Genomic DNA, 27,228 nt, shown 5'->3' with positions numbered 1-27,228 from the left:
CTCACTAACCTCAACACCCAGGAAAGTAATCCACAATTTGATGCTTTGTTCCCATCATCCAGTGCCACAATGTGTATCATAAAACCCTGAAGAAGGTTCATTCACTTACAAACAAAGCTGTTTGCCATCCACATCTGCAGTGTGAATGATTGCACTGACCTCTCGTCATTTACAAAAGTCTCAAATAGGTTATGCAATCCGCAACATACCATTCCTAAATATGGTAAGGGACCAAAGGGTGTACCTCCCTGTCTGTGTGCAGCACCAAGCTTACGGGCACAATAAAAAAAATTGTGTAAATAGGACCCAAAAGTTACAAAAGGATATAGACAAATTACACGAGTAGAAAAACTGAAACAGGGAGTAAGTAAGGAAATATATCATCATCTATTTTGATTCCTAGGAAGACAAATTTGAATACTTTTAAGGTGAAAGATTAGGAATAATCGAGGAACAAAGAAATTTTGATGCACAAGTCATTAGAGGTTGGTGCACAGGTACAAAAAGCAGCCAAAGAGACTAAAATAGTAGCTGAAATACTGAGGAGAGAAACGATAGTACTCCATAGGGGATGTAACTGCTGCACTGTCTTCAGATTCTGGCATCCTACCTCAATGAAGGAAAGAAGTTGGAAACTTGAGGATGCTGCTCACAATCTTCCAAGCTTCCTTAACTAGGACATTGAGCTTAAGGACTGAAGGGATGCAAATATTACAAAGCTATTTGGTTCATTTGGCTGGAAAGCTAGTTTGTGATGCACTCAGAAGCCAACAAAACAGGTTCAATTCCTGCAAAGTGAGGTTCAATGAAGGACACTCCTTTGCAACCATTACCCTTGGCTAAAGTATGGTGACCCTCAGGTTAAAATAACACTAGTCATCTCTCTAATGACAGAGCAGCTCTATGGTCTGGTAAGACGATGGCAATTTTACTTTTAGCTTACTCAATTAAAAGGGAAAAAGGATAGACTTAACAATTAAAGATTGGTCAATTTAACATCATATTTGGAAACTTGCATAAACTATAATCCTAGAGAAAATTAACAGCCACAAAGACAAACATGAGCCAAAGGAGTGGATTATTTCAAGGGCAATTTTATTTTATTCATTTGATAACATTTTTGATGAAACGTCAGAGAGAATGGATAAGGGCAGTGCAGTTTCATTTTCTATCTAATTTTAAAATGATGTTTGATAAAATATTACATGTCAGACTTGGTAGTAATACAAACTATGATGCAAAAGAGACAGGGCAGGCTGGAGGCTTGGAGCGCAGCAAGAATGGTTGCTAGACCGGGGACTGGTGCGTGCAGTCAATTGCTTGCAAGGCCAGTCAGATTACGTGTGGTAGCTCCCTACACTGATCTACTGCCATGTAATGGTTATCCTTTTAACTTTATTTCTAATTTCCTTATACTATGAATCACCAAGGTAATGTAACTACTCTTCCCTTTATTTCTCTGTTTAGTATCTCAGTTTTGTATCCCTATAATTTGTACCAGGATAGTGCCATGAGGGGCAACACTGTAAACTTTTCACTGTACTCTTGTACTTCTGCACTTGAGTACACGTGACAATAAACCTAATTCTAATACCACAGATATAAAGTTGATAGGTTATCAAAAGTAAAGTGTTTTGGTGAATGGCTATTTTCTGTACCGATCTAAGGTATGAGTGGGGTTCCTCAAGGATCAGTCATACATCCACTGTTGCTTTCAATATACATCAACAGTTGAAACCTGAGGTGACAGGCTCATTGGTACAAGTCATATTATAAACATATGCAGATGATATAAAACTTGGCAATGTGATAAGTCGTACAGAAGACAACTTGGACTTCAACAGGCCATAAGGCAGCTTAGCGGAATTAAATGCAACACTGAAAAAGGCAGCAATAACTTTTGCAAGCAAAGAGTGTACAATATGATACAATTTTAAAAGGGTTCCACAAGAAAGAAGCTTGGGGGCACTGGTGCACCATGAAGATGGCAGGAGAAGTTAACAAAGCAGTTACTAAAGATCTGATTGGGATCCCGGACTTTGCAAATTGATTAAAAAAAAACTCAACAAACACCAGGAGGTTCCATATCACGTCCAGATCTAACCATGCAATTTCTAAAAGAGTGCTTGGGCTTTAGGAAGTGTAGAAAATATATTCACTAAAATAGTTGCAGCGATGAAAGATTACTGTTATGGGGACAGACCGAAGAAGCAGAGGTTATTCTCCTAACAGCAGGAAAGGCTAAGAGGAGAACAGGTGTTTAAAATCCTAAGGAATTTGTATAGAATAAATAAAGAGACACTGATTGCAGTAAAGAGACAAAATGAGGTGTTTTTTTTTAAAGCAATAAATAGCTAGGATTTGATATGTGCAGTCCTAATTGAGTGATGGATATAAATCAAACAGAACCCTCCACAAGAAATAAATGTTTGAATGTAAAAATAAACTGCAGGAACTAAGGGATGAAACGGAACAGAAATGGAGGTCCAACTGGATTGAAAACAAATTTGCTGATAACACAAAGTTAGATAAGAAAGCAAGTTGTGAAAGGACACAAAAAATCTGCAAAGGAATACAGACTGGTTAAACTGAGGTTGTTATAGACCAACAGCCCTGTTTTTAATGTGGGAAAATGTTGTTATCCAACTGGAAAGAAGTGGAATTGTATTTCCATCGAAACGGACTACAATATATAAGAATCTGAGTGTCCTTGTATAAGAATTGCAAAAAGTTAGCCTCAAGCAAGTAATTAGAGAGGTGTTATGCCCAAAGAGAGAAAGAGGGATCCTGAACTGCTTTATTAAAAGCTTTATAATGTTTAAGTTTATTTTTGAACAAGTGATTCTTGTAGATTTTAAAATGTCTGTGATCAAACTCCATGAAGAAGTTAACTGCATCCGGAAATTTCTAGCTATTACCAGGACAAAACAAAACTCATCAACTCCTGGAAAGTGACAGCACTTGTTTTTTGAACATCTCCGTTCTGCCTACAAAAATGACCCTGAGCTTCCAATTCCTATATTTCAACACACCACCCTGCTCCCTGGCCAAAATCTGCCTCAGGCTTGCTGCAGTGTTCCAGTGAAGCTCAGCCTAAACTAGAAGAACATTACCTCATTTTCCAATTGGGGATCCTGCAGCCTTATGGGCTCAATACCAGGTTCAATAACTTTAGGGTTGAATTTCTCTATGTCCTAGCCCACACCTCCACACACCAGGCCTTGTGATCACATTGTTTGCTATTACACATAAATCTACTGTTAGCCATTAACAGTCTCCATTAACAGCTATTCACCCTCCCAGCCAGATTGTTATCCAATCCTCTGTCTGTCCAACTGTTCATTCTCTTTCTCTCTTTAGGCACTATCCACACCTTTTGTTTTCTCCTTACCCCACCCTATCGTCTACATAAAAACCGACATTTTCCTATCCACCATCAGTTCTGAGGAAGGGTCACCGAAAGGTTAACTCTGATTTCTCTTCACAGCTGCTAAGCATTTCCAGCAATTTCTGTTTTTGTTTGAGAGTTACAGGATCAGTAGTTGTCTCAGTTTTTAACCAAAGCCCACTACTGCTTGACGTCCCTCATAAACTGGTTCAAAACAGAATTGTTGCTAAAAAGGGTAACATCAAAACGATCACATTATCTAAGTGTTTCAATTCAAAACTCCAGTCACATGACAAACTGTTAGGTTATTTGAACAGAAAACAACGAAATGCTGGATTAGCTGGCATCAATGGAAAGAAAACAAGCTAACGTTTTGAGTCTAGATGACTGTTCATCAGATCTGACGTGAAACGTGCAAATTTTATGCCATAGTCGGGGGTGAGGGAAGGAGATGGTGGACGGTGGAGAGGGGAGTCTGCTGGGGGAGAAAGGATGTTGATACTTCAGACTTTCTCCCCCAGCACTCTAACCACTATCCTCCCAAATTATTGCATAAATGTAGCCCCCTCCAGACATCGTGTCAGCTCTGATGAAGAAGTCATCTAGACTGAAAACGTTAGCTTGCTTTCTCTTCACGAATGCTGCCTAACCCACTGCAATCACCAGCACTTTTTTGCTTTTTGTACAGATTTTAGTATCTACAGTAATTTGCTTGTAGGTTGTCCAAACCACCTTTAACTGCACAACTTTAATGTTTGTCTGTAATACAAAAAGTTAGCAGCACCAGGCTTAGTTAAAAGCCTGATCTGATCTCAATATCTCTTAAATGTTTGATTTACAAAAATAAACTTGGTGTTTCACTCGCAAAGTGAACCAATTATAACCTACTACACCATCTCCACAAATTCGATTGTATGTGTCCTCCTGCAGAATAAACATCTGAGCACAGCTCAATGAAAGGACTTCAACTGGGTAATAATTTCCTGAGCACATAAACTTACAAATACAGCTTAAGGAGACAGGTGAGGGCATGAAATTTGATGTAGTCTACTTGGACTGACATTAAAGGGCCCATACGATCTGAGGAAATTTGGCAAATTAGATTTACAATTGGCTAAGCAGCAGGAAGCAGAGGGTGATGGCTGAGGGATGTTTTTCCAACTGAAATCTGTGGTCCCACAAAGGGCCACGCTGAGATCCTTGCTGTTACAGGCTCATCAGATGGGTCGGTGTCAAACTGAATTCAATCCAGAGAAATATGAGGTGATGCTCTTGGGCAGGACAAACAAGGAAACAATACATGATTAATGGTAGGATCCTGGGAAGCACCAAGGAGGATTAAAGGGGCCTTGGCATTCATGTATCCCGATCCCTTAAGGTATCAGACAGATGAAGAAAGTGGTTAAGGCAGCAACCAGTATAACTGCCTTAATTAGTTGAGGCACAGAGTTTAAGAGCAGGGAAATTATGGGAAGAACGGGAGAAGACATGTATAACACATTGGTTAGGCCACAGTTAGAGTACTGTATGCAATTCTGGAAACCAAATTATAGAACATAAGTGATAACATAGGAGCGGCTACAGAGGTGATCTACCAGGAAGCTGCATAAGCTGCAGAGTCTTAGTTATGAAGGGATATTAGACATACTTGAGGTTGTTTTCCTTAAAGCAGAGGAGATTGAATTAGAACATGATTATGTATAAAATCATGAGGGGCACAGACAGGGTAACCAGGACAAACATTTTCCCTTGATGGAAGGATCAATGACCAGGGACATAGATTTAAGGTAAGAGTCTGAAAGTTAAATGCAAATGTGAAGCAAAACCTTTTCAACCAGAGGTTAGTGGGAATCTGAAGCTCATTGCCTGTAAGGGTGGTACAGGCAGAGACCTTCATAACATTTAAAGCAGTATTTAGATGTGTACTTACAAATCAAGACAAACAAGGCTAAAAGCCAAGTGCTGGAATGTACAATTAGAATTGTTAGATGCTTGTTTGTGACCAACATGGACACAATGGGCTGAAGTGCTTCTTTTTTCTATGCTGTAAATCTCAATGACCCACAGCTTACTTTTGTTGAGGAAAAGAAACCTTGAACACCACGTCTCTTATAGGCAGAGGCAATAACAAGAATAATTTCAATTTGTCTCTCTCTCCGATCTATGACAAAGACAAATGGAATATTGGCTTTTACTGCAAAGAGGATGAGTCGAAAAAGGAGGTCATTCCAGAACCGAATTGGGATTTGGTGAAACTGCACCCAAAACACTACATATGGTTTTCAGCTCTATTTCTAGATGGATATACAACACTCAAAACAGTTCAGAGAATGATCGGAAGGTTGGCTGTTGGGATGCAGTGGTTTTCTAATGAACAAAGATTGAGTAAGGTGGGTTTATACTTTGTGTAGTTTAGAAGAATGAGAGGTAATCTCACTGAAACACAAAAGATTCTGAGGTAGTTTGTTTGACAGGGCAAATGAAGGGTGTTCCCCCTCATGGGGAAATCTAAAAAGAGGTCAGTTAGAACATGAGGGTCGCCTATTAAAGATGTTGAAAATAAATTTCTCTCTCAGAAAGCAATTAGTCTTTAAAATTCTCTATCACAGAGAACAGCTGAGCCTCGGTTATTAAACATATTTATAGTTGAGGCGGATTGCATTTTGATCACAGGTGGAGTCAAGGGTTACTGAGGCAGGCACCAAAGTAGAGTTACAACCACAATCAGATCAGCCAGAAACTTATCAAAATGGTAGGGTAGGCTTAATAGGACAATTGGCTGAGTCTTGCTCATTAAGTTTGATAGGCCTCTATCTGTGCTGTAGCATTCCTCAATTCTATGGTGTTGGATTTGGACTGCATATAGCAAAGAATCCAGGAGAATTGTAGCGAAGATTAGAAGGGAGAAATCAGAAGCATAAATTGAAAAACCTTAACATCCATTTCTTCATAGTTAGGTAGTTCAGAACTGATCTAATTCAAGTGTTTAAAAGATAAAGACATTTGATAGGAAATACTTTCTCTGTGTTCACTCTATGATGAATAAATTAGAATGAGAGTGCAAAAGGAGGAACATTACAGCAAAGCCATTCAGGACAGAAATTAGGAAACACTTTTCGTATACAGTTAAAACCCGGAATTTCTACCCCAAAACCGTTAATGTTGGAGAAACTAAAATATTCAAGATCAAGATGGGCACATTTGTGTCAGCTAAGCTTATCAGCTGAAATGGATCAAAGACACATAAGCGGGGACAAGTCTGAATTTTGCATTTGGTCACGGAATGAAACAGTCACCAGCAAACACAGCATTTATTGTCTGTCATTATTTGCACTCAAGAAATTGGTGGGGGTATGCTATGTCGGCGACCCGCTGCAAACCAGGATCAACCATCATACAAGAGAACAATAGGACAGGATTCACAGTCTGAAAAGGTCCGTGTACTTTAAACAGAAGTGCATTCTCTTTAAAATGATTTAAACCAGAAACGGGCAGATGGTATCGCAACTAACATTATAAAGGTGTTGTTATGAAATACCTTTTAATAGTTAATGTAAGAAATCCAAGTGATTATTGTAATTTTTCAGATTGCAGGCAAAAAGGAATTGTATAAAAACTTAACAGCAATTGTAGTATGACAATACAGAACTGAAATATTCCATTAACTACCTTTTAGGTATAATAGAAAGGAGCTATACTTTTTGCAGATGGTTGTTTTTCAAAAAACAAACTGTACATCTTCAGTGACTTTTCTTGAACTTTAAATATGACTATTATTACTAAATTTAACAAATCAGTTCTACACTGATTGATGTGTTATGGAAAGCATTAATTATGCAAATACTCACTGCTGAACAATTTTGATTAAAGGGAAATGGTTAAACAAAATAACGTAGAAACTTTGTAAAATTAGGCTGACTACCAACCTGATAAACTTGGACGTAATAGGATCATATAAAGACATTAAGACTTCGGCATCTTCTCCTATTTTGCAGACAACATTCTTCAAAGTTACAAAGAGACTGAAAGAAGGTGTGACAGCAAACTTTGCTTGCCTGTTTATGTCAATGTTATGCTTCTGAGACTGTAAGTGAGACAGACAAGGACAGGTTATTTTGGATAGCTAGAAAGTTATTATCGATTCAGTATTTTATTTACATATTCCACTTAAACAGAAGCATACATTCTCCAAATATGCAATAAATATCACTTAAAAAGTTGTCCGTGCAGAATTATCACATCAAATCTACTCAGCAATTCTACAGTGTATTTCTTCCCACTATTTAGGGCAGGAAAAAACCCCACAATTACTTCCTGGAGCTAAATTACATGTTTAAATTGGAAGACCACCAATTCATTTGATCATGATCCCTTTGTAAACTTAAGAGACAATAAAGACGTTTTCTATTAGATTTCCATTACCACATTCTCCCTTTTCTCTGTGAATTTAAATAAAAACAAAGCTTCCAACGTCACAAATCATGCCAATTTAAAATAAATCTTAGAAGTTTTAAGCATCCAAATTCATCCAGCTTTTTAAAATTTTCATGAGTATCACTGGAATGACCTCTCCATTAAAGTATCACTTTGCCAAGATCTGACAGTCCCAGTACAATCTACCTATTTGTTTACAACTGCAATTACCATGTGGCTGTATTTAAATTAAGCTAAAGCTCAATTGTGCATATGGATTTAATTGTAAAATAGATACTTAGAAAAGCACTGAATACAGATTTCAATGAAAATTTAAATATTTTTACAGCTTGTCAATTGATACATAATTGGCATAACAGCAGGAGACAGAAAGTAGTGGTAGAAGCTTGCTTTTTGGATTGGAGGCCCGTCACCAGACATGTCCCACAGCAATCAGTTCTGGGTTGTCTTTTGTTTGTCATTTATATAAATGATTTGGACGAGAATATAGAAGGTATGATTACTAAGTTTGCAGATGACACCAAAATTGGAGGCATAGAAAACGTCTTCACTGTCTCTTAAGTTTACAAAGGGAGCATGATCAAATAAATTCGTGGGCTGAAAAGTGGCAGATGGAGTTCAATCTAGATAAAAGCAAGGTATTGCTTTCTGGTCTAACAAACATGGGCAAGGCTTACACAATTCATGATAGGGCCTTGGGTAGTGTTGTAGAAGAGGGAACTAGAGGTTCAGGTACATAATTCCTTGAAGTTTGCATCACATACAGACAGAAAGCTTAAAAAGGCATTTAGCACGCTTGTCTTCATTGCTCAGATCTTTGAGTATGGGAGTTGGGAAGTCATTTGGAGGTTGTACAGTACACTGATGAAGGCACTTCTGGAGTACTGTGTCCAGTTCTGGACACCCAGTTATAGGAAGGATATTATTCAGGTGGAAAGGGTTCAGAAGAGATTTACCAGGGTGTTGTTGGGTATGGAAGGTTTAAGCTATAAGGAAAGGCTGGATAAGCAGAACCCATTTTCCCAATGGAGCGTAGCAGGTTGAGAGGTGATCTCATAGAAGTTTTTAAACTAATGAGGGGTATAGATAGGGTTAGTAGGAGGTTTTTTTTCTCTCCCTAGGATAGCGAATTTCAAGACTAAAGGGCACATTTTTAAAGGAGAGATTTTTAAGAAGATTTTTGAGGTGCAATTTTTTTTGTTACACAGAGGGTGGTTGGAGGCTACAATGGACTTTGAGGAAATAGGCACAGTTACCACATTTAAAAGACACTTGGATAAGTACACAAATAGGAAAGCTTTGGAGAGATATGGCCCTGGAGCAGGCAGGTGGGGCTAGTTTAGTTTGGGATTAGGTTCTGCATGAAAGGTCCAAAAGGTCTGTTTAAGTGCTGTATGACTCTATATCTATTAACCACAATGTAAATTATTTATGGAAACTTACATCAACTTAAATTAACAATTGCAATGTTGGGGTGAATAAAGTTGCATATAACTGAAGATGAGAATAACAGTAACAGCTGTATTAATAGCAAAAGCTTTGGTAGTCTCACAGGAGACAAATTATTTGTCATCAAAATCTGTCTGCCTTCCAGTGCCACAGTAACCTTACTCCTCAGCAAAATTTTAAATCCCACACTGCAGGAAGGCATGATCAGGATAACTGAATACCATGAGAAGGTGGAAGACCTTTTTCAATTTTCAGCAGGAAACAGAGTTTGAGTTCCATGTAATAGATCATGATAGCAGGACTAATATCAATAAACCATCTTGGGAGACTTCCTTAAAATAAAATACATAGTGAAATCATAAACCTCTTTGCAAAGAATAGGTTTATAGTTCTTCCTACACGAACATAATAAAATTCCTCCCCTTGTGAATGAAGTGTAGCTAGATTCTGTGAGATAGCATTTCAAGTTCTAATTTGCGCTTGAAAACATATTTAGTAAATTAAAAGCTAAATTTAAATTCTCTTCCTCCTGTTCAGATCTTCTCACATCAGGCAGGGTATTATATAAGGGCCTCATAAATGGCAACCAAGATACACAAAGTGCTGAGTCAAGTGTAATTTGTTTCTCACCCAAACTAATCTTCTTTGATGCCTCTCTTAGATGGCAAGAATATAACCAGGAACATAATCATGCATTGCATTCTGAGACTGTTGGTATCATCCATAAATTATTCTGAGTTGTTTGCAATTCATTAATTGCATAGTCGGCATACATTAATTATGAATGAACTAAAATGTTGGGGAGGGAAATCGAAACAATGCTTATAAACATTATTTCTAATAAACAATACTGCTTAAGCCAATTACTTTATTGAATGTCCAGTTTTACTGACCAAATTAACTATTACTTAGGCTTGACGTTCACTAAATCTGTCCAGTTGACCACTCTCAAGGTTTTGCAGCTGATTTCAGTATCATTATAAAATAAGTACATTTGATCTTGACAAAAAAACCATCCTTACTAGCTGACTGTTTTGGGAACAATCACCAAAAAGAGTCAAAATATTCAATTAAAAGATTCTGCTTCCAACAAGTTTTAGTTGAAAATGTAAAATGAACAGGGGTTATTTGAATGTTTCAAATATTCTAGCAGAACATTAAAAAGATTCTAACAAGGTAACATTAGATTTTTTGCATACACTAAACCATTTTGTAAATCAACATAATATTGAAAAACTAAATGAATGAATTCACATAACCCTGAAGCCATATTTTAAGAGTAGTTACGACAGTTAAAACCAATTTACTACTTCAGCAATTTTGATATCTGCCAGTAAAATCAGATTTTACAACTCTACAACAGAAGATCTGTAAATTAAGTTTTAGTAATAAGGGTATGGACTATAAACAAACAGGGCATAATTTCTAATGTTTATTTTTAGTCACAAATGGATTTGTTAAATTGCTTCATTTGGCCATAATCTTGCAAAGTATTCCTCCACGATTTCACTATTTATGAAAATGACCTGACTCAGTCCTCACCAAACAGCACTTCGAAAGGAATATTCTCAATTTGGCTGTCTTCTTTGAAAAGAAGTAAAATTGAAAAAGTAAATTTGATTTTAAATATTTCAAATATCTTCTTACACAAACAGCAAATACATAAAAACATTTTAGAGTTTCAAATGTTTCAATTGACTAGGTTTGGATAGGAATGAATAATAAAAAAAATTCAGGTCACAAAGCCTCAGCTATCCAGAATACAATTATTGATTGATTACAGCAACAGCATGCAAGATATTGATTGGCCTAGCCAAGTAACTACAAATTTCAACAGCATTTAAGAAAGACCTAAGATGACACATATGCTTGCAAAATAAAATGGAATCTTCCATCTGAAGGACTAGTTTCTTGAGTTCATAAGATATAGGGGAAGAATAAAGGCAGTTTGGTCATGGCTGATGTATTCCTTACCTTCATTTTCCTGCCTTCTCCCCTTAACTCTTCAACTAACTACCAATTAAAAATGTCTAACTCTTCCTTAAATTTACTTACTGTCTAAGCATCCACTGCACTGTGGGGTAGCAGAGTCCACAGATTCACAACCTTATGCGAGAAGTAGTTTCTCCTGAACTCAGTTTTAAATTTGTTACCCCACGTCCTAAGACTATGACCTCTCATCCTGGAATGCCCCATAAGAGGAAGCATCGCTCCACGTCTATTTTATCTGTATCTTTTGTAATCTTGAGTATGTCAATTTGATCTCCCCTCATTCTTTTAAATTCCATTGCGTATAGGCCTAAAATGTTCAATCTCGCTTCATACAACAAACCTCTTATCTATGGGACCAATCTAGTTAGCCTCCTCTGAACTGCCTCCAATGCCACTATACCTTCCCTCAAATAAGGGGACTAAATCTGTGCACAATACTCCAGATGCAGTCTCACCAAAGCCTTAAATAGCTGCAATACTTCCTTTCCTTTGTATTCTATTCCTTTAGTTTTTAAAGCCAACATTCCATTTGCCTTCTTTATTACCTGCTGTGGCTGCATGCTAGTTTACTGTGATTCACAAACAAGGACAAGATCCCACTGCACCAGAGCACCCTGAAGTCTCTCCCCATTCAGATAATAGGTTGCCTTCCCATTTTTCTGACCAAAGTGCATGACCTCATACTTATCCACATTAAACTCCATCTGCCATACTTTGGCCCATTCTCCTAACCTACCTATAACCCAATTGTAAGATCCTTATTTCTTCATTGCAATTTACCATCCTGTTTATATTTGTGTTGTCGCAAATTTGGCTGTAGACCCTTCTATCGCTGTATTCAAGGCATTAAGGTACACTGCAAACAGTCAGGGTCCGAGGACTGAACCCTGTGGCACCCCACTAATTACTTCCTGCCATCCAGAAAACAAAACCCATTTAAACCGACTCTCTCTTTTGTCCATCAGCCAGTCATCTTTCCAAGATAATAAATTACCCCTAATCTCAAATGATCCAATCTTGTGAATTAACCTTTTGTGTAGTACCTTATCAAATGCCTTCCGAAATTCCAGATATATAATACAAGTACAGGATCCCCATTGAGATTGAACATTTTACCAAAATAAAAATCTAATTAGACACTAGCACCACACAATCATACATTCGTTATGCAGGTCTGAAAGGCAAAGAATTCATTTGTCAAAAGTAGGAGCTCTCTGCCTGCAGCAAATTGGCTTAGTCAACTTTCCACAAAAATTCAAAGCAGATTTAGAACTAGCGGCAGCAGGTTATTCACAAGTACATGGTAAACTTCAGGGCAAGTGCGCTGAATGAGAAATTGTAAGTAACTTGCAATCCATTTTCTATTTTCTGCATGTTCTTGTTACTGCTGTAATGTAAATTAGAAATGGTAGTGATCCCAAAAATAATTATTACGGTACAGTCATCACTTGGCCTCATTTCTTCCCCACACTGATATGTCAAATGTTTACCTTTATAAGTATGAAAACTTTGGACCCAAGTAAAACCCTCAAAATCAGACTTCTTTTTGAATTTTTACAGACCTGATAAACACATGACATTTAATCTTTTTTTTGCTTATGTTACTGTACCCTCAAAAAAGGCAAAGGGAGCTAAGGAAATTTATTATAAATCCAAGTTGATTACTCTAATTTATAAAAGTAATTTGACTACTCTTGTTAATCAATCTGTATTTTGCACTGTATTGAAGAATAAATGGGCAAATGCAATTTTGTCACTGCTTCTTACAAATGAGGAGCACGTTATTCTCTCAAACATATATGTGCCAGCTGAAAGACACTGCACAAAACAAACTGAACAGCTGACAGGGTGAAAAACAAATACTTCGGATTTTGTTACAAAGCGAAAACCAGCAACTCTAAGGAATGTTAAATGATGCATTACAGAGAGGCTGTTTTTTAATATCCTTCACTGAAGAATCAATAGTCGACATTGTATCATCTCATTAAGCTATATAAATTTACTCTAAAAGAAAACAACTAATTAATATATATTTAATGCATATTATGTGGGAAGTACTCAGATTATAAAAACCTATTACAATGCCCAATCAAAATTCATGAACATAATAGATGGGAAGTAATCCTCAACTCCATTTGCTTGCCTTTCCTTTATCATCCCTGATTGCCTTACTGATTAAAAATCTCTCACTTTTGCCATCCTTCAGCAGTGAACAATTCCACAGATTCACCAGGCTCAGACAATTAAAAACTCTCTCTCACCTTGGCCTTAAATAGGCAACTCCTTTGAGACCTAAAGCTGTAACAATGGCTTCAGTTTGCCGAACGGTTATGTCTGTTTATCTAATACAGAATGCAAGATAAGCAATCTGACAATTTAGCAACAACGTAAGAGCCCACAGAAGTGGCAATATGTTAGAGTTCAGTGTCGTCAGCACACATGAAAAAGAACTGTGCGCTTTCAACTGATGTCCCTGTGGGTCAGCCTACTGCTGCAAAATAGGAGGGATGTAGCTCTCTTTTTCTGGTTGATTCCAGAAGTAAGGAAATAAAAAGAAAAGCCATTGCAATGGATTTGTTGGGTATGATTAGATTAGAAAGAATGGAACCAAATATGACTAATCCCAGACTGGGGAGACAATGGAAGAAGTGTCGTCAACCCTGTCAAAAGGGAGGAGCCCAATTAATAGAGACAAAAAGAGACAAAGACAAGACGACAAAGACAAAGACAAAGACGACTGTAGGAGGGTCTAGGCACGAAACGCCAGCCTTCCTGCTCGACCTGCTGTGTTGATCCAGTTCTACACCTGGTTATCTCAGCTTCTCCAGCATCTGCTGTTCCTACTAACTCTCAAAACCAAAGAGTTTACTTCTGTTACAATTACTTCGGATGTTATTTGTGACTTTAATAATAGCTATTTCTGCACTGTGGCAGATGCATAACTTGATTGGAGGAATTCAAACATGAGTGTTTCTGGAAAGATGAGAATGGACTTAGAAAGCAATGACACATTCAAGGACTTTGGAAAGGAAAGAGGCAGGAAATGGCATGAAAGCTTGCAACAGTGTAACTTTGCATGCTTCTCTTCTTCAGGCAAATGTCCAATGCCCTTTTACAATTATTGAAGGAATCAGTTTTCACCATCTTTTTAGTGTAGCATTCAAAACTTCAATAAATAGCAGAGTGAAAAGATTTCTCATCTTTACTCTCCTGTTAATTTCAAATTAAAGATCTCTTGTCACTGAGTCATCACCAGAAGGAACAGTTTTTGCACTATTCCAGCAAAACCTCTCATTACAGTTAAATCAGTGTTATCCAGCAACAATATGAATTGAGTTGGTAAATCAAAACATGTCAGCTGACAAAAGGAATACTGCCAAGGCTATATAATGAGCAGAACAGAGAGTTTTATGGTACCTGAAGGGGTAAAACATTATAAACCCCTCCAATCAGTTTTATACAGTCATGGCCTCAGGAAGCAACCACCCATTTCACTTGTTTGCTAATCAGACTAACAGTACCAACAGATTCCTTTTTACCAAAAGATAATGACCTGTCTGTTAGGATATAGCTGTCAAATGAGGGGAAAAAAATGAATTTGGTAAGATTGCCAAATTATGTTCCTGTTATTAAACTTCAGCTGCCAAATAAAGCTGGTCTTGGATGACACCAGAAATCCAAGTTGATAAAGCATTCCAGTCAGTGCAGTGCCAGGTAACAGAACTTTTATTGCATTTCAAAAACCTTTACTGGGTCGTGTTATTTTTTTTCCAATGGACAGCAGTGCTATCCTTTCCAAGCTCTTTTCGTAATTGAAGTCCCTCATTCTTGATAATATTCTGGTAAATCTCCGAATCCTTTCCAAAGCTCTTACATCATATCTGAAAGCTGGTGCCCAGAATTGTCCAAATAACCCAGTCAAGGCTTAACCTCATTTATAAAGTTCCAGGATGAACTCTTTAGTTTGATATTCTATATTTACACACTTGTAAATCAGTCAAAAACCTTAAGTTGTGCATGTTTGGTCATCAGGCATCTTTACTCAAATACATTTGTTAAAGTCATTCCACTTAGAATATACTGTGTTTCCATATTAGTCCTCCCAAAATACACAATTCCACACTTCTCCAGATACAACAAATGTGACTTCTATTTCTACCCACTTTGCCATCCTGTTTATGTCATTCTAAAAATTACAACTATCCTTAAGATTGCTTTGCCAAATTTGGCATCAGTGAACTTTACAACACTACTCCTGGGTGGCACAGTGGCTCAGTAGTTAGCACTGCAGCCTCACAGCCAGGGACCCAGGTAAACTTCCAGCCTCGGGTAACTGTCTATGTGGAGTCTGCACATTCTCCCAGTGTCTGCGTGGGTTTCCTCTGGGTGCTCCGGTTTCCTCTCGCAGTCCAAAGATGTGTAGGGTAGGTGGATCGGCAATGCTAAATTGCCTGTAGTGTTCAGGCGTGTGAGGGTTATAGGCGGGGGATGGGTCTGGGTGACATGCTCCAAGGAGCAGTGTGGACTTGTGGGGCCGAAGGGTCTGTTTCCACACTGTAGGGAATCTAAACTAATCTAATGTACCAGGGTATCACTGGTTAATGAGAGTTATTAAGTGAGAATAAACCCTCAAATTAAGCCAAGAACACTATGCCATACCTTAAATCATTCATCCAGCAACATCCTTTGCTACATTATAACTTTCCCTTTAATCCTATGGGCTTCCATCTTTTTAATCAAACCACTAAATTAGTATTGTCACTGTCTTACAGACGTCCAGATATATACAAGAGTACGTGACCAACCTTCTACCTGAAAGAATTTAATCAAGTTAAGTATGATTCACCTTTAAAAAAAAAAGCATGCTGTTCCAAGTTTATTTGTCCCCAATAATGATTTGCATTAACTTTTCCAAGAATGATGCAAAGCTGCCTAGCCTACTTCTTAGCAATTCTCCAAACCTCCAGTAATGAATCCAATTAAGATTAATTGAATATAATCATGACTTCTAATATTCTTATCTTTGCTTCTTTCAGTGATCTACAACACATTCTATTTAGGGCAGGTGACTGATCAACTTTCACAAATGCTAATTTTTTCCAGGTATCTCTATCAATTGCCTTGCGTAACTTCCCTTTCCTCTTTTAGTATAACCTTCAGTTGGCTTCCTTTATAAAACCAAAAGAAAGCACTTCCTAATATATTTGTCATGTCCAATACTGGCACTCAATTTTTGTAGCACAAGCTTGAATTCTGCAACAAATTTATTCATCCATTTCTTTTGCATTGTTTGGAGTTCTGTTATTGAAGAAAAAAGAACTAACAATGAAACAACTCTCTTTCTGTTACTTATTTGAAATCAAATAGATAAAAGTACTAGACCTATTTATTCAGAACTGCATCACCATCCTTATGAAGTACCGCTATGCCTCCTCCTCTCTTTCTTTTTGTCCATTCATGAATATTTGGTAGCAAGAAATAAATTTTAAAAAGTGTCCTTGGTGCCAAATGCATATTAATACAACCACTTTACAAACCTACGTAGAAATTTATGCTGATAGCTCATCAATCTTAGTTGTTACATCACAGGTACTAACCAATGCTGATCAAAAACTCTTTCATCACTGAGTCACAGATTCAGATATACAGCACAGAAGAAGCCCTTTGACATTGTGTTCATGCTGGTCATAAATAAGCACCTAACTATTTTCATCCCGTTTTTCAGTTCTTGGCCCATAACCTTGTATGCCTTGGCATCACAAATGCACAGTTAAATTCTTCTTAAATGTTGAGTGTGTCGGCAGAGAGCTCCGGAATCCTAACATCCCCTGGTTGTAAGAATTCTTCCTTACATCTCTTAACCTTCTGCCACTTACCTTAAATCTATGCACTCATCACTGATCCCTCCACCAAAAGGATAAAGTTTCCTCTTGTCCTCCCATTATCTTTTCCCCTCAAAATTTTACATGTCTCAATCAGGACCTCTCAATCTCCTCTATGCAAAGGAAAACTTAGCCTGTCCAATTTCTCAACATAACAGCTAGGGGTGCAACAGTTTGTGCAGTACAGGTCACTGAAGGCTGGCAGCTGTGATACTGCAGGCCTCTGGAAGAGGCTGTGATGGGTAATCCAGTCAGCACATCTGGCTGAAGATTGCTGCAATTGCTTTCGCACTGATATACTGGTCTGTCACGCCCCTGACCATAACAACATTTATGGAACATCCTCATCCACTTAAATTTATTAAGTTTTAATCTGCCATTCATGGCTGGATGTGGCAGCACTGTAGAGCTTAGATGTGATCTGTTGGTTGTGAGGATGCCGAGCTCTGTCTATCACTTGCAAAGTCTGCTTTTCAGCATGCAAATGATCTTGTTTCGTAGCCTCACCATGTTGAAAACTCATTCTTAGGTAAACCTGGTGTGTCTCTTGGCATGACCTCTTGCACTTTTCACTGAAGCAGGGTGGATCCTCTTTCTCCGTGGTAATAGCTGAATGGTGGGATACTACTGCTACTGGGTGTCAGAGGTGGAGGAAGTGGATGCTTGTGCATGTAATGCCAATCAAGTGGGCTGCTTTGTCCTGGAATGTGTCAAGCTTGAGTGTTGTTGGGGGTGAACTCATTCAGGCAAGTGGGGAGTATTCCATCACACTCTGGACTTGTGCTTTGTAGATGGTGAACAGGCTTTGAGGAGTCAGGTGGTGAGTTACTTACTGTAGTATTCATAGCTTCTGGACCGCTCTTATAGCCATTGCGTTTATGTAGTGAGTCCAATTGAGTCTCTGGTCAATGACAACAACCAGTATGTTGACAGTGAGGCATTCAGTGATGGTAACTTCATTGAATGTCGGGTCAGTGGTTAGGTTGTCTCTTATTGGAGATGATCATAGCCTGACGTTTGTGTGGTGTGAATGTCACTTGCCACTTGTCAGCCCAAGCCTGGATATTGTCCAGATCTTGTTGGAGTTGAACATGGACTGCTTCAGTTTCTGAGGAGTCACAAATGGTGCTGAGCGGAAGCACAGTAGGCACATGGATGATAGTAAAACAGAGGGTATGCAGGGTAATTTGATCTAAGAGCAGGATAATAGGTCGGCACAACATCGTGGGCCAAAGGGCCTGCACTGTGCTGTACTATTCCATGTTCTATAACAATATCTCCAGAGTAGGCAACATCCCTGAAAAATTTCATCTGCACCATGTACAATGCTGTCAGATCCCTCCTATAATGTGCGTTCCAGAACTCCAGACAATACTCTGGCTGTGGTTTCACAAACATTTTAGAGTTCTAGCAATAATCTTCTTGCTCTTAAACCCTGTGCCTTGACTGATAAGGGCAATTAGATCATTTACCTTCTTAACCACATTATCCACCTGTCCTTACACCTTAAGGGACCAGTGTACGTGCATACTGAAATACCTCTGATCCTCCATGCTTCCCAGAGTCCTACTATTCATTGTTTTTTTTTCTGCTGACTTCTGCTTTGCTTTTTCTTTTAGACTAAACACTGCATTTTTGGGAAGGTGGGGGTAACTAGATTACTAATAGTTTTACATTTACAACTTGCAGGAAGTCCAAAACCAGAAATCATTAATTCAAGATTGTTATTAATAAATCCACAATGTCTGGAAAAAAATATTTACTAAGAGCGATGAGATATTAGGCTCATTATTCTATGGTGAAGTTAAGGTAATCAGCATGGATGCATTTAAGCGAAAGCTAATTAAGTGCCTGAAGGACAAAGACATTGAAAGTTATGTTGATATGGCAAGATGAATTAAGAGCATAAACATCAATATAGATCAGAAGGGCAGAACAACCTGTTTACGTGCAATGAAATTCTGATTTCTGTATAATCTGAACACTGATAAATGGATGACAGATAAAACTTACATTATATGTTTTTAAAATTCATGAAGGTTCTTTCTTTCTGGGATTTGGAGAGATTCAAAGCATTAAAATCAGACTATCTGCAACCCAAAAAGATTGTTTACCATCAATGTATGCTATTCACAAACCCTGTGTGTGTGGCAATAAGGACTGGGAAAGGAATAAAAAAAAGTGAAAGAAATGAAAGACTGAAAGGAAATAAAAAACACAGAACCCACAGGATCATGTTCATATCCAGATTCCAATCCACCATAAAAAGTAGGAACTGAGGAACAAAATGATATAGTTCCTACAAGGTCTACTCCCATCTAGATCAGAGCTAATTTGGCAACATTTGCAAATATGTTAAAAAAAATTGTGTTTCCCATCTAGCATTGAAGTAAAAGTACTGGATAAGATGCTTACATTCAGCATCTTAAGCTGCATAATAGTCTAATTTATGAAGACGTCTATAAATTATATACTTAAAAAGTAATTTTTTTGACTCCTCCAATATTGACTACTCAGCAGCTTTTATATCCATTCACAAGCAACACACCCCTATTTGTGAATTTCAGAAATCAAATCAGGAAATAGCAATTTCAACATATTAAACCTGTATTTCAAAAGCAGATATTTTGATGAAAAGTGCTTTGGGATATCCTACGGTTGTGAAAGTACACATTTCTTCCTATTTTACAGTAGGTTTAGCACAGAAATTGGGAATTAGTGTTGCCAACAATTTCCTCTTATGTACATGCACATAACCTAAAGCCTGCATCTACACTTTCGTTCAACTGACAGAAGCAGAACAGACACTGCAACTGTACCTTCATTCATCTGCAAATTTCCAACTCTTAAGTTCATGCTGACATAGCTTTATTTTTTACCCCCCTTGGATGTTGAAGAGCTTTCATTTGTCATTTTCTTCTTCAAATTCACCCTAAAACTCCTCTTCATCAGCCTTAAACTGTAACTTGATGTCTCATCTGCTTCAGCTTAAACTGTTCCTTCACAGTTTCTAGTTTACACACTAACTGGTAAGTTCACTGTTGGTCTCCTTCCTGACCTTGTATGCATGCTGTCACCTTTACCTTGCTGCTTTAGTAAAAAAAAAAATCAATCTCACTTCCACTTACATCCCAGATACTATCAAATCAACTGCTGAATTTATCGATCTTTCTGGCTGCTAGCTTCAATGAAGTTCAATAGAAAGAAAGAGTAGGGCCGATCAGGGATAGCATAGGGAACTTGTGTGTGGAGCCTGAGGAGGTAGGGGAAGCCCTAAATGAGTTTTTTGCTTCTGTCTTTACGAAAGAAACGACCTGTGTAGTGAATGAAACCTTTGAAGAGCAGGTGTGCATGCTGGAATGGATAGAGATAGAGGAAGCTGATGTACTGAAAATTTTGTCAAACATTAAGATTGACAAGTCGCCAGGCCCGGATCAGATTTGTCCTCGGCTGCTTTGGGAAGCGAGAAATGCAATTGCTTCGCCACTTGCGAAGATCTTTGCATCCTCGCTCTCCACTGGAGTCGTACCTGAGGACTGGAGAGAGGCAAATGTAATTCCTCTCTTCAAGAAAGGAAATAGGGAAATCCCCGGCAATTATAGACCGGTAAGTCTCACGTCTGTCGTCTGCAAGGTGTTAGAAAGGATTCTGAGGGATAAGATTTATGACCATCTGGAAGAGCATGGCTTGATCAAATACAGTCAACACGGCTTTGTGAGGGGTAGGTCATGCCTTACAAACCTTATCGAGTTTTTTGAGGATGTGACTAGTAAGGTTGATGAGGGTCAAGCTGTGGATGTGGTGTATATGGACTTCAGTAAGGCATTTGATAAGGTTCCCCATGGAAGGCTCATTCAGAAGGTCAGGAGGAATGGGATACAGGGGAACTTAGCTGCTTGGATACAGAATTGGCTGGCCAACAGAAGACAGCGAGTGGTAGTAGAAGGAAAATATTCTGCCTGGAAGTCAGTGGTGAGTGGGGTTCCACAGGGCTCTGTCCTTGGGCCTCTACTGTTTGTAATTTTTATTAATGACTTGGACGAGGGAATTGAAGGATGGGTCAGCAAGTTTGCAGACGACACAAAGGTCGGAGGTGTCGTTGACAGTGTAGAGGGCTGTTGTAGGCTGCAGCGGGACATTGACAGGATGCAGAGATGGGCTGAGAGGTGGCAGATGGAGTTCAACCTGGATAAATGCGAGGTGATGCATTTTGGAAGGTCGAATTTGAAAACTGAGTACAGGATTAAGGATAGGATTCTTGGCAGCGTGGAGGAACAGAGGGATCTTGGTGTGCAGATACATAGATCCCTTAAAATGGCCACCCAAGTGGACAGGGTTGTTAAGAAAGCATATGGTGTTTTGGCTTTCATTAACAGGGGGATTGAGTTTAAGAGTCGTGAGATCTTGTTGCAGCTCTATAAAACTTTGGTTAGACCGCACTTGGAATACTGCGTCCAGTTCTGGGCGCCCTATTATAGGAAAGATGTGGATGCTTTGGAGAGGGTTCAGAGGAGGTTTACCAGGATGCTGCCTGGACTGGAGGGCTTATCTTATGAAGAGAGGTTGACTGAGCTCGGTCTCTTTTCATTGGAGAAAAGGAGGAGGAGAGGGGACCTAATTGAGGTATACAAGATAATGAGAGGCATAGATAGAGTTGATAGCCAGAGACTATTTCCCAGGGCAGAAATGGCTAGCACGAGGGGTCATAGTTTTAAGCTGGTTGGTGGAAAGTATAGAGGGGATGTCAGAGGCAGGTTCTTTACGCAGAGAGTTGTGAGAGCATGGAATGCGTTGCCAGCAGCAGTTGTGGAAGCAAGGTCATTGGGGTCATTTAAGAGACTGCTGGACATGCATATGGTCACAGAAATTTGAGGGTGCATCCATGAGGATCAATGGTCGGCACAACATTGTGGGCTGAAGGGCCTGTTCTGTGCTGTACTGTTCTATGTTCTATGTTCTATGTTCTATGTTCTAATTGCTTACTGAAGATATGCTAATTTCTGAATTTCACGCAGTGTTTTTTAAAAAATATAAAATTCACCAGAACACATTCTTGCATACTAAATAATTGTGAACGTACACAATCCTAGGGGCACTGTTCTTAGTCAATCAGGAGATAGTCTTCCAGAAAGCAACAGGATAAACACCATTAGACTGGAATTGAGATTATAAACTATGGAATAGGTTTATTTAACAAAGCAGATAAGCAACAGCATAATAAAATACAAATTAAACAGGACAGTCCATGAATAGAGAAAGTAATGAACAAACACAGCCATGTACCACCCAACTTTAGCAATATCACATCTGTGATACCCTCTTTGACTAACAATAATTTTATGAGATTTGCACTCAGGACTTCAAACAGCCCCTCACAATTCTCTTGATACCCTCAGAACTGCTACAGACCTATTTAAAAAATATACTTTCCATTGTCTTGAATTCAACTGGAAACCAAGAAAATCAATTCTGAAAACCAAAAGAACTGCAGGAGCTGTACATCAGGAACAAAAACAGAAGTTGCTGGAAAAGCTCAGCAGGTCTGACAGCATCTGTGCAGAAAAAAAAAGCAGTTAATATTTCAGGTCGGGTGACCTTTTGCCAGAAGGATCAGTCATGAATCTTGCCAACTAAAAATGATTAATGCAAATCTATTTGTTACCCAGCGACACTCCTTTATTCACTGAATTAATAGTTCACACAACACAGGCAGTACCCATAAGAAATTACTTTTGTTATTATCAACTGATTTTTTGCCATGAATGAACATTAGCAGGTAAAAGCCAATTGGTCTCTTACCAGCCATTTTCAACATCGAACAGGATATGCTGACAGAACAAAATGTACAGCTCTCAAACTGGAATATTAAGTAACTGCAGTTTAACTCTAAAATTAGGATGAAAGAAAAACACCCAGCATGGGCTGATTGAGAATTTTTAATACTGCATTATAAAGAATTTGTACAAAACAATTTCTATGGCCGCCTATTCAATTTGTGCATCAAGAATAGTTCAATAGCTCAATAATATGCTCTGAATAAAGCCAACTTCAACATTCAAACCAGGACTGCAATTAAATTTAAATGTAGCATAAAATGGTGATATTAATCAAGGTTTTCATCGTGGCTTATGGTAATTGAGTGAAATTAAGACTTGACACTTCATAGGAAATTTTGCAGGCATGGATACGCTGCCTAACAAAAGTCAGATTTTGTCTGAAATTAGACAAATCATATTTACTTCAAGCAATTGTCAATCGTGCAACATTTCCTTCACACAACCTTAAATTGTAAAGAGAATGTCGAAGGTTCAGAGAATACATCACGTGCATCTTCCTCATATTTCAAAATATATTGCAAAATCCAATACTACATTAATGAACAAAAGCAAAACATTTCCTGCAAATTTGACAAAGCATTTCTAAGATCTTTAGCACATAATCATATTTGATCGTCAACATATAAACATTAAAACCAGACAAAAATTCAGAAGTGAACAAATTATGTTGGTTTAAACACAATTCACTATTTATTTTAATCACCTTTTCTTCCTCGATTCTTTCTTCTATCCGTTTCAATGCCATTTCGTGAGCTCTAAACAGACTGATGGTGCTAGTTTGGTCAGGATCTAAAATATTGCCATCTTCATCTCGCACCACCAAATCAAGATCAAGGATTCTAGAAATTAATCAGAGCAGATCTGTAAGAAACTGAAATGTATGATACATTTCAAGAAGATTTTCATAATGCTGGCAAAAGTGATGTCTACAGTAATTTTTTTTTTAAGGTTTTTTTGTTGCATAATAGGCCTGTGCATATGCATTTGCCACGGTCATTCACTGGCTGTGAAAACTTTAATTCAGTGGTGTCGGCTCAAGTATGCTCAAAGAATCTGGATTGTAATTACTAAATGTTGTATTTCTTCATAACTCACCAGCAAATCTGGTGATTTAATAAGCATGACCATAAAATGCACAGCTCCACTCCATTCACCTCTACCAATTTTTAAACACAGTATAATGGGTTTTATCCATTCACACTGTGCTCATTGGTCCAGAGTTGAGTTGTTTTGCACCAGTAAAACAGCACTTTTTTTTATATATCAAATAAGCAATGTATTGTCATCATGTCTGAGTACGGAGTTTTGATCTTATGGGACATATTTGCTTTGCAGTACAAACAATGTTTTCACACATTCAATACATTCTGCAGCTTTTTCAGAATCAGAAGTTTTGATTCTATTGAAGCCTTCCAGAAAGAATAACTACTATAAAAGAAAAATTTTGAAGGGAGGAACCACCACATGATAAATAAGGGAAAACATCTATTTGAGGAAAAGGCATCAACTGTGCAAAGTTGAGTGGCAGGTCAGATGAATTATCCCAGTATTCATATTTTGACTGCACTGAACAGAAGAGGCCCGTTGGCCCACCAAGTCGTAACAACATCAAAAAATACACTAAATCTACTGGTCCCACTTCCCAGCATTCGGCCCATAGCCTTGAATGTTGTGACACCTTCAAGCACTCAGCCTAATGCCTTGCAAAGGCTGTGAGGTTGCCTGCCTCAACTACCCTCCAAGACAGTGCATTCCAGTCATGTAGCACACTCGGAGGAAAAAAAGCTTCCTCAAGTCCTCTTTAAATCTGCCTTTCACCTTAAACGTGTGCCGCCTTGTAACTGATCCTTTAACTAAGGGCAATAGCTGCTTTCTATCCACCCTGTCCATGATTCTCAATCTTATACATCTCTACAGGAACCCCTCAAACTTCTCTGCTGCAAAAACAACCCTACCTTAACCAGTCTTACTTCATGGTTAAGGTGCTCCTTCCCGGGCAACATCCTAGTGAATCATCTCTGCACCCACTCTACTGTGATGACCAGAACTATACAGCACTGCAGCTGTGGCCTAACCATGCTCCTATATGCTCCAACATAACCTCCCTGCTCTTACAATCTATGTCTCAACTGACAAAGGTGTGTCCTATTCTTAATTACTCTATTAACCTTCCCTGCCATGTTTAGGAATCTGCAGCCAAGATTCCTCTGAGCTTTTAAGCGTCCTGCCAATCATTGAGTACTCCTGTGGCTTGTTACTTTTTCCAAGACCATTATCTCACACTTATCAGGGCGAAATTCCATCTACAATCTATCTGCTCAACCAACCAATTTGTCTATATCCTGCTGGAATCAAAGACCATCTTCCTCTAGGCTGGCCACCAGGTCAATCTTCGAGTTATCTTCAAATGTGCTTATCATCTTGCCCTCTCATTTTCAACTACATAACAAAACAAATCAAAGATTAAGCAGGAGGCAGAATTTAGGGTACAAGAGGAAACTTCTTAGGAATGGAAGCATAGCTAGCCAAAGTTTGTACAGATTCTTAAAAAGGAAGAGTTAATTAGAAGTATTTGTTGGTCCTCTAGAAAGGGAGAATGGAAAATTAGTAGATAAGTAAATAGCAGCTGAAATGAACACATTTTTTGTTTCTATCTTCACTGAATGGGCTACCAAGAGGATATCTACCAGGATGCTGCCTGGACTGGAGGGCAGGTCTTATGAGGAAAGGTTGAGGGAGCTACGGCTTTTTTCACTGGAGCAAAGACTGACAAGAGGTGACTTGATAGAGGTGTACAAGATGATGAGAGGCTTAGGTAGAGTGGATAGTCGGAGACTTTCTCCCAGGGCAGAAATGACTATTACACAGGGGCATAATTTTAAGGTGATTGGAGGAAGGTATGGGGAGATGTCAGAGGTAGGTTCTTTACACAGAGAGTGGTGGGCGTGTGAAATGCACTGCCGGCAGCGGTAGTGGAGTCAAGTACTTGAGAGACTTTTAAGCGACTCCTAGATAGGCACATGGTGGGTATTAAAATGTAGGGATGCAGCGTAGTTTGATCTTAGTAGGATAATGGGTCAGCACAACATCGTGGGCCGAAAGAAGGGTGTGTACCGTGCTATGCTGTTCTATGTTCTATTCCTTTTAATGCAGGAAAGGTTTTATCAGACTAGAAAATAGCAAACTCGACTTTCCACAGAAAGCGGAAAGAGGTAGAAAACTGTCAGTTACACATTTAAAAGATATGAATATTATCGGTACAGTCAGTCAGTCTGCTTCCAAAGGGGAAAAGTCTGATCAATTTATCAGTTATGTTGATAGGGGGAGATGAAATAAGGTGCCACATGGAGCATATACACTAACATAGACCACTTGGGTTGAAAACCTGTTTATGTGCTGCAAAATTCTATGGTTTCTGTAATAACCTGAACATCTGATAAATGAATAGCAGATAAAACTTGCACTCCTATAGCTTCTAATCAAAAATGTATTCTCTCCCTCTTTAGGGGTTGGAGAGATTCAAGGCATTAAAATTTAACCAATTTCAGCCAATAAAGATCCTTTACCACCAACGTATGCTGCCCTCAAACTTTTTGTGCACAGCAACAGGGACTGGGAAAGGAATACAAGGCTGAAGAAAACTTCAGATTACAGAACCAAAAGGACCAATGTTCATAAACAAATTCCAACCATCCATAAAAATAAAAACTGAGAAACAAAATGATACATAATATTGATAGGTTGATTGATTGGACAAAAAAATCTGTTCATGAAATATAATATGGGAAAATGTGACAGAATGAAAATGTATGAAGAGAAATATGAAAATATAAAGAGATTTAGGTATTTTAATGCATGAACACCAAAAAATTAGTATGGACGTACAACACATAATCATGCAAGGTAAGAACTGCAGATGCTATAAATCAGGAGCAAAAACAAAGTTGCTGGAAAAGTTCAGCAGGTCTGGGAGCATCTGTGAAGGAAAAACAGAGTTAATGTTTTGGGTCCAGCGACCCTTCCTCAGAACTGCAGATGTTGGAAATCTGAAACAAAAACAAAGTTATTGGAGAAACTCAGCAGTTCTGGCAATATCTGTAGAGAGAAAACTAGAGTTAGCACTTCAATATCCTTCGTGAGGACAAAGGTTGTAGAATCATAGATTTCCCACAGTGGATGGAGACCTTTTGGCCCATCAAGTTCAGACAACCCTCCGAAGAGTGTCCCACCACTAACGTACTCTGTA

At 38.4% G+C, this 27,228-nt stretch overlaps 2 protein-coding genes across 3 annotated transcripts in view; one reads left to right on the top strand and one right to left on the bottom strand.

The window, feature by feature from the left end:
* The window catches only part of c20h10orf90 (chromosome 20 C10orf90 homolog), a 377,977-nt gene that overhangs the window by 17,269 nt on the left and 333,480 nt on the right, over positions 1-27,228 (top strand). The gene's annotated exons all lie outside the window — the stretch shown is intronic.
* Positions 1-27,228, bottom strand: part of dock1 (dedicator of cytokinesis 1) — a 562,483-nt gene that overhangs the window by 465,235 nt on the left and 70,020 nt on the right. For both annotated transcript variants that reach the window (XM_048551079.2, XM_048551080.2), the window contains exons 7-8: positions 23,686-23,821; positions 7,315-7,472 (exon numbers count right to left, since the gene is read on the bottom strand). In XM_048551079.2, the coding sequence (XP_048407036.1) occupies positions 7,315-7,472; positions 23,686-23,821 (294 nt within the window). The remainder of the gene's footprint in view (positions 1-7,314; positions 7,473-23,685; positions 23,822-27,228) is intronic.

The sequence above is a fragment of the Stegostoma tigrinum genome, chromosome 20 (assembly GCF_030684315.1).
Source record: "Stegostoma tigrinum isolate sSteTig4 chromosome 20, sSteTig4.hap1, whole genome shotgun sequence".
In the NCBI taxonomy this organism is placed as follows: domain Eukaryota; kingdom Metazoa; phylum Chordata; class Chondrichthyes; order Orectolobiformes; family Stegostomatidae; genus Stegostoma; species Stegostoma tigrinum.
Note: the sequence above shows the minus strand (reverse complement) of the source record. Positions and strands in the feature narration are given on the sequence as shown.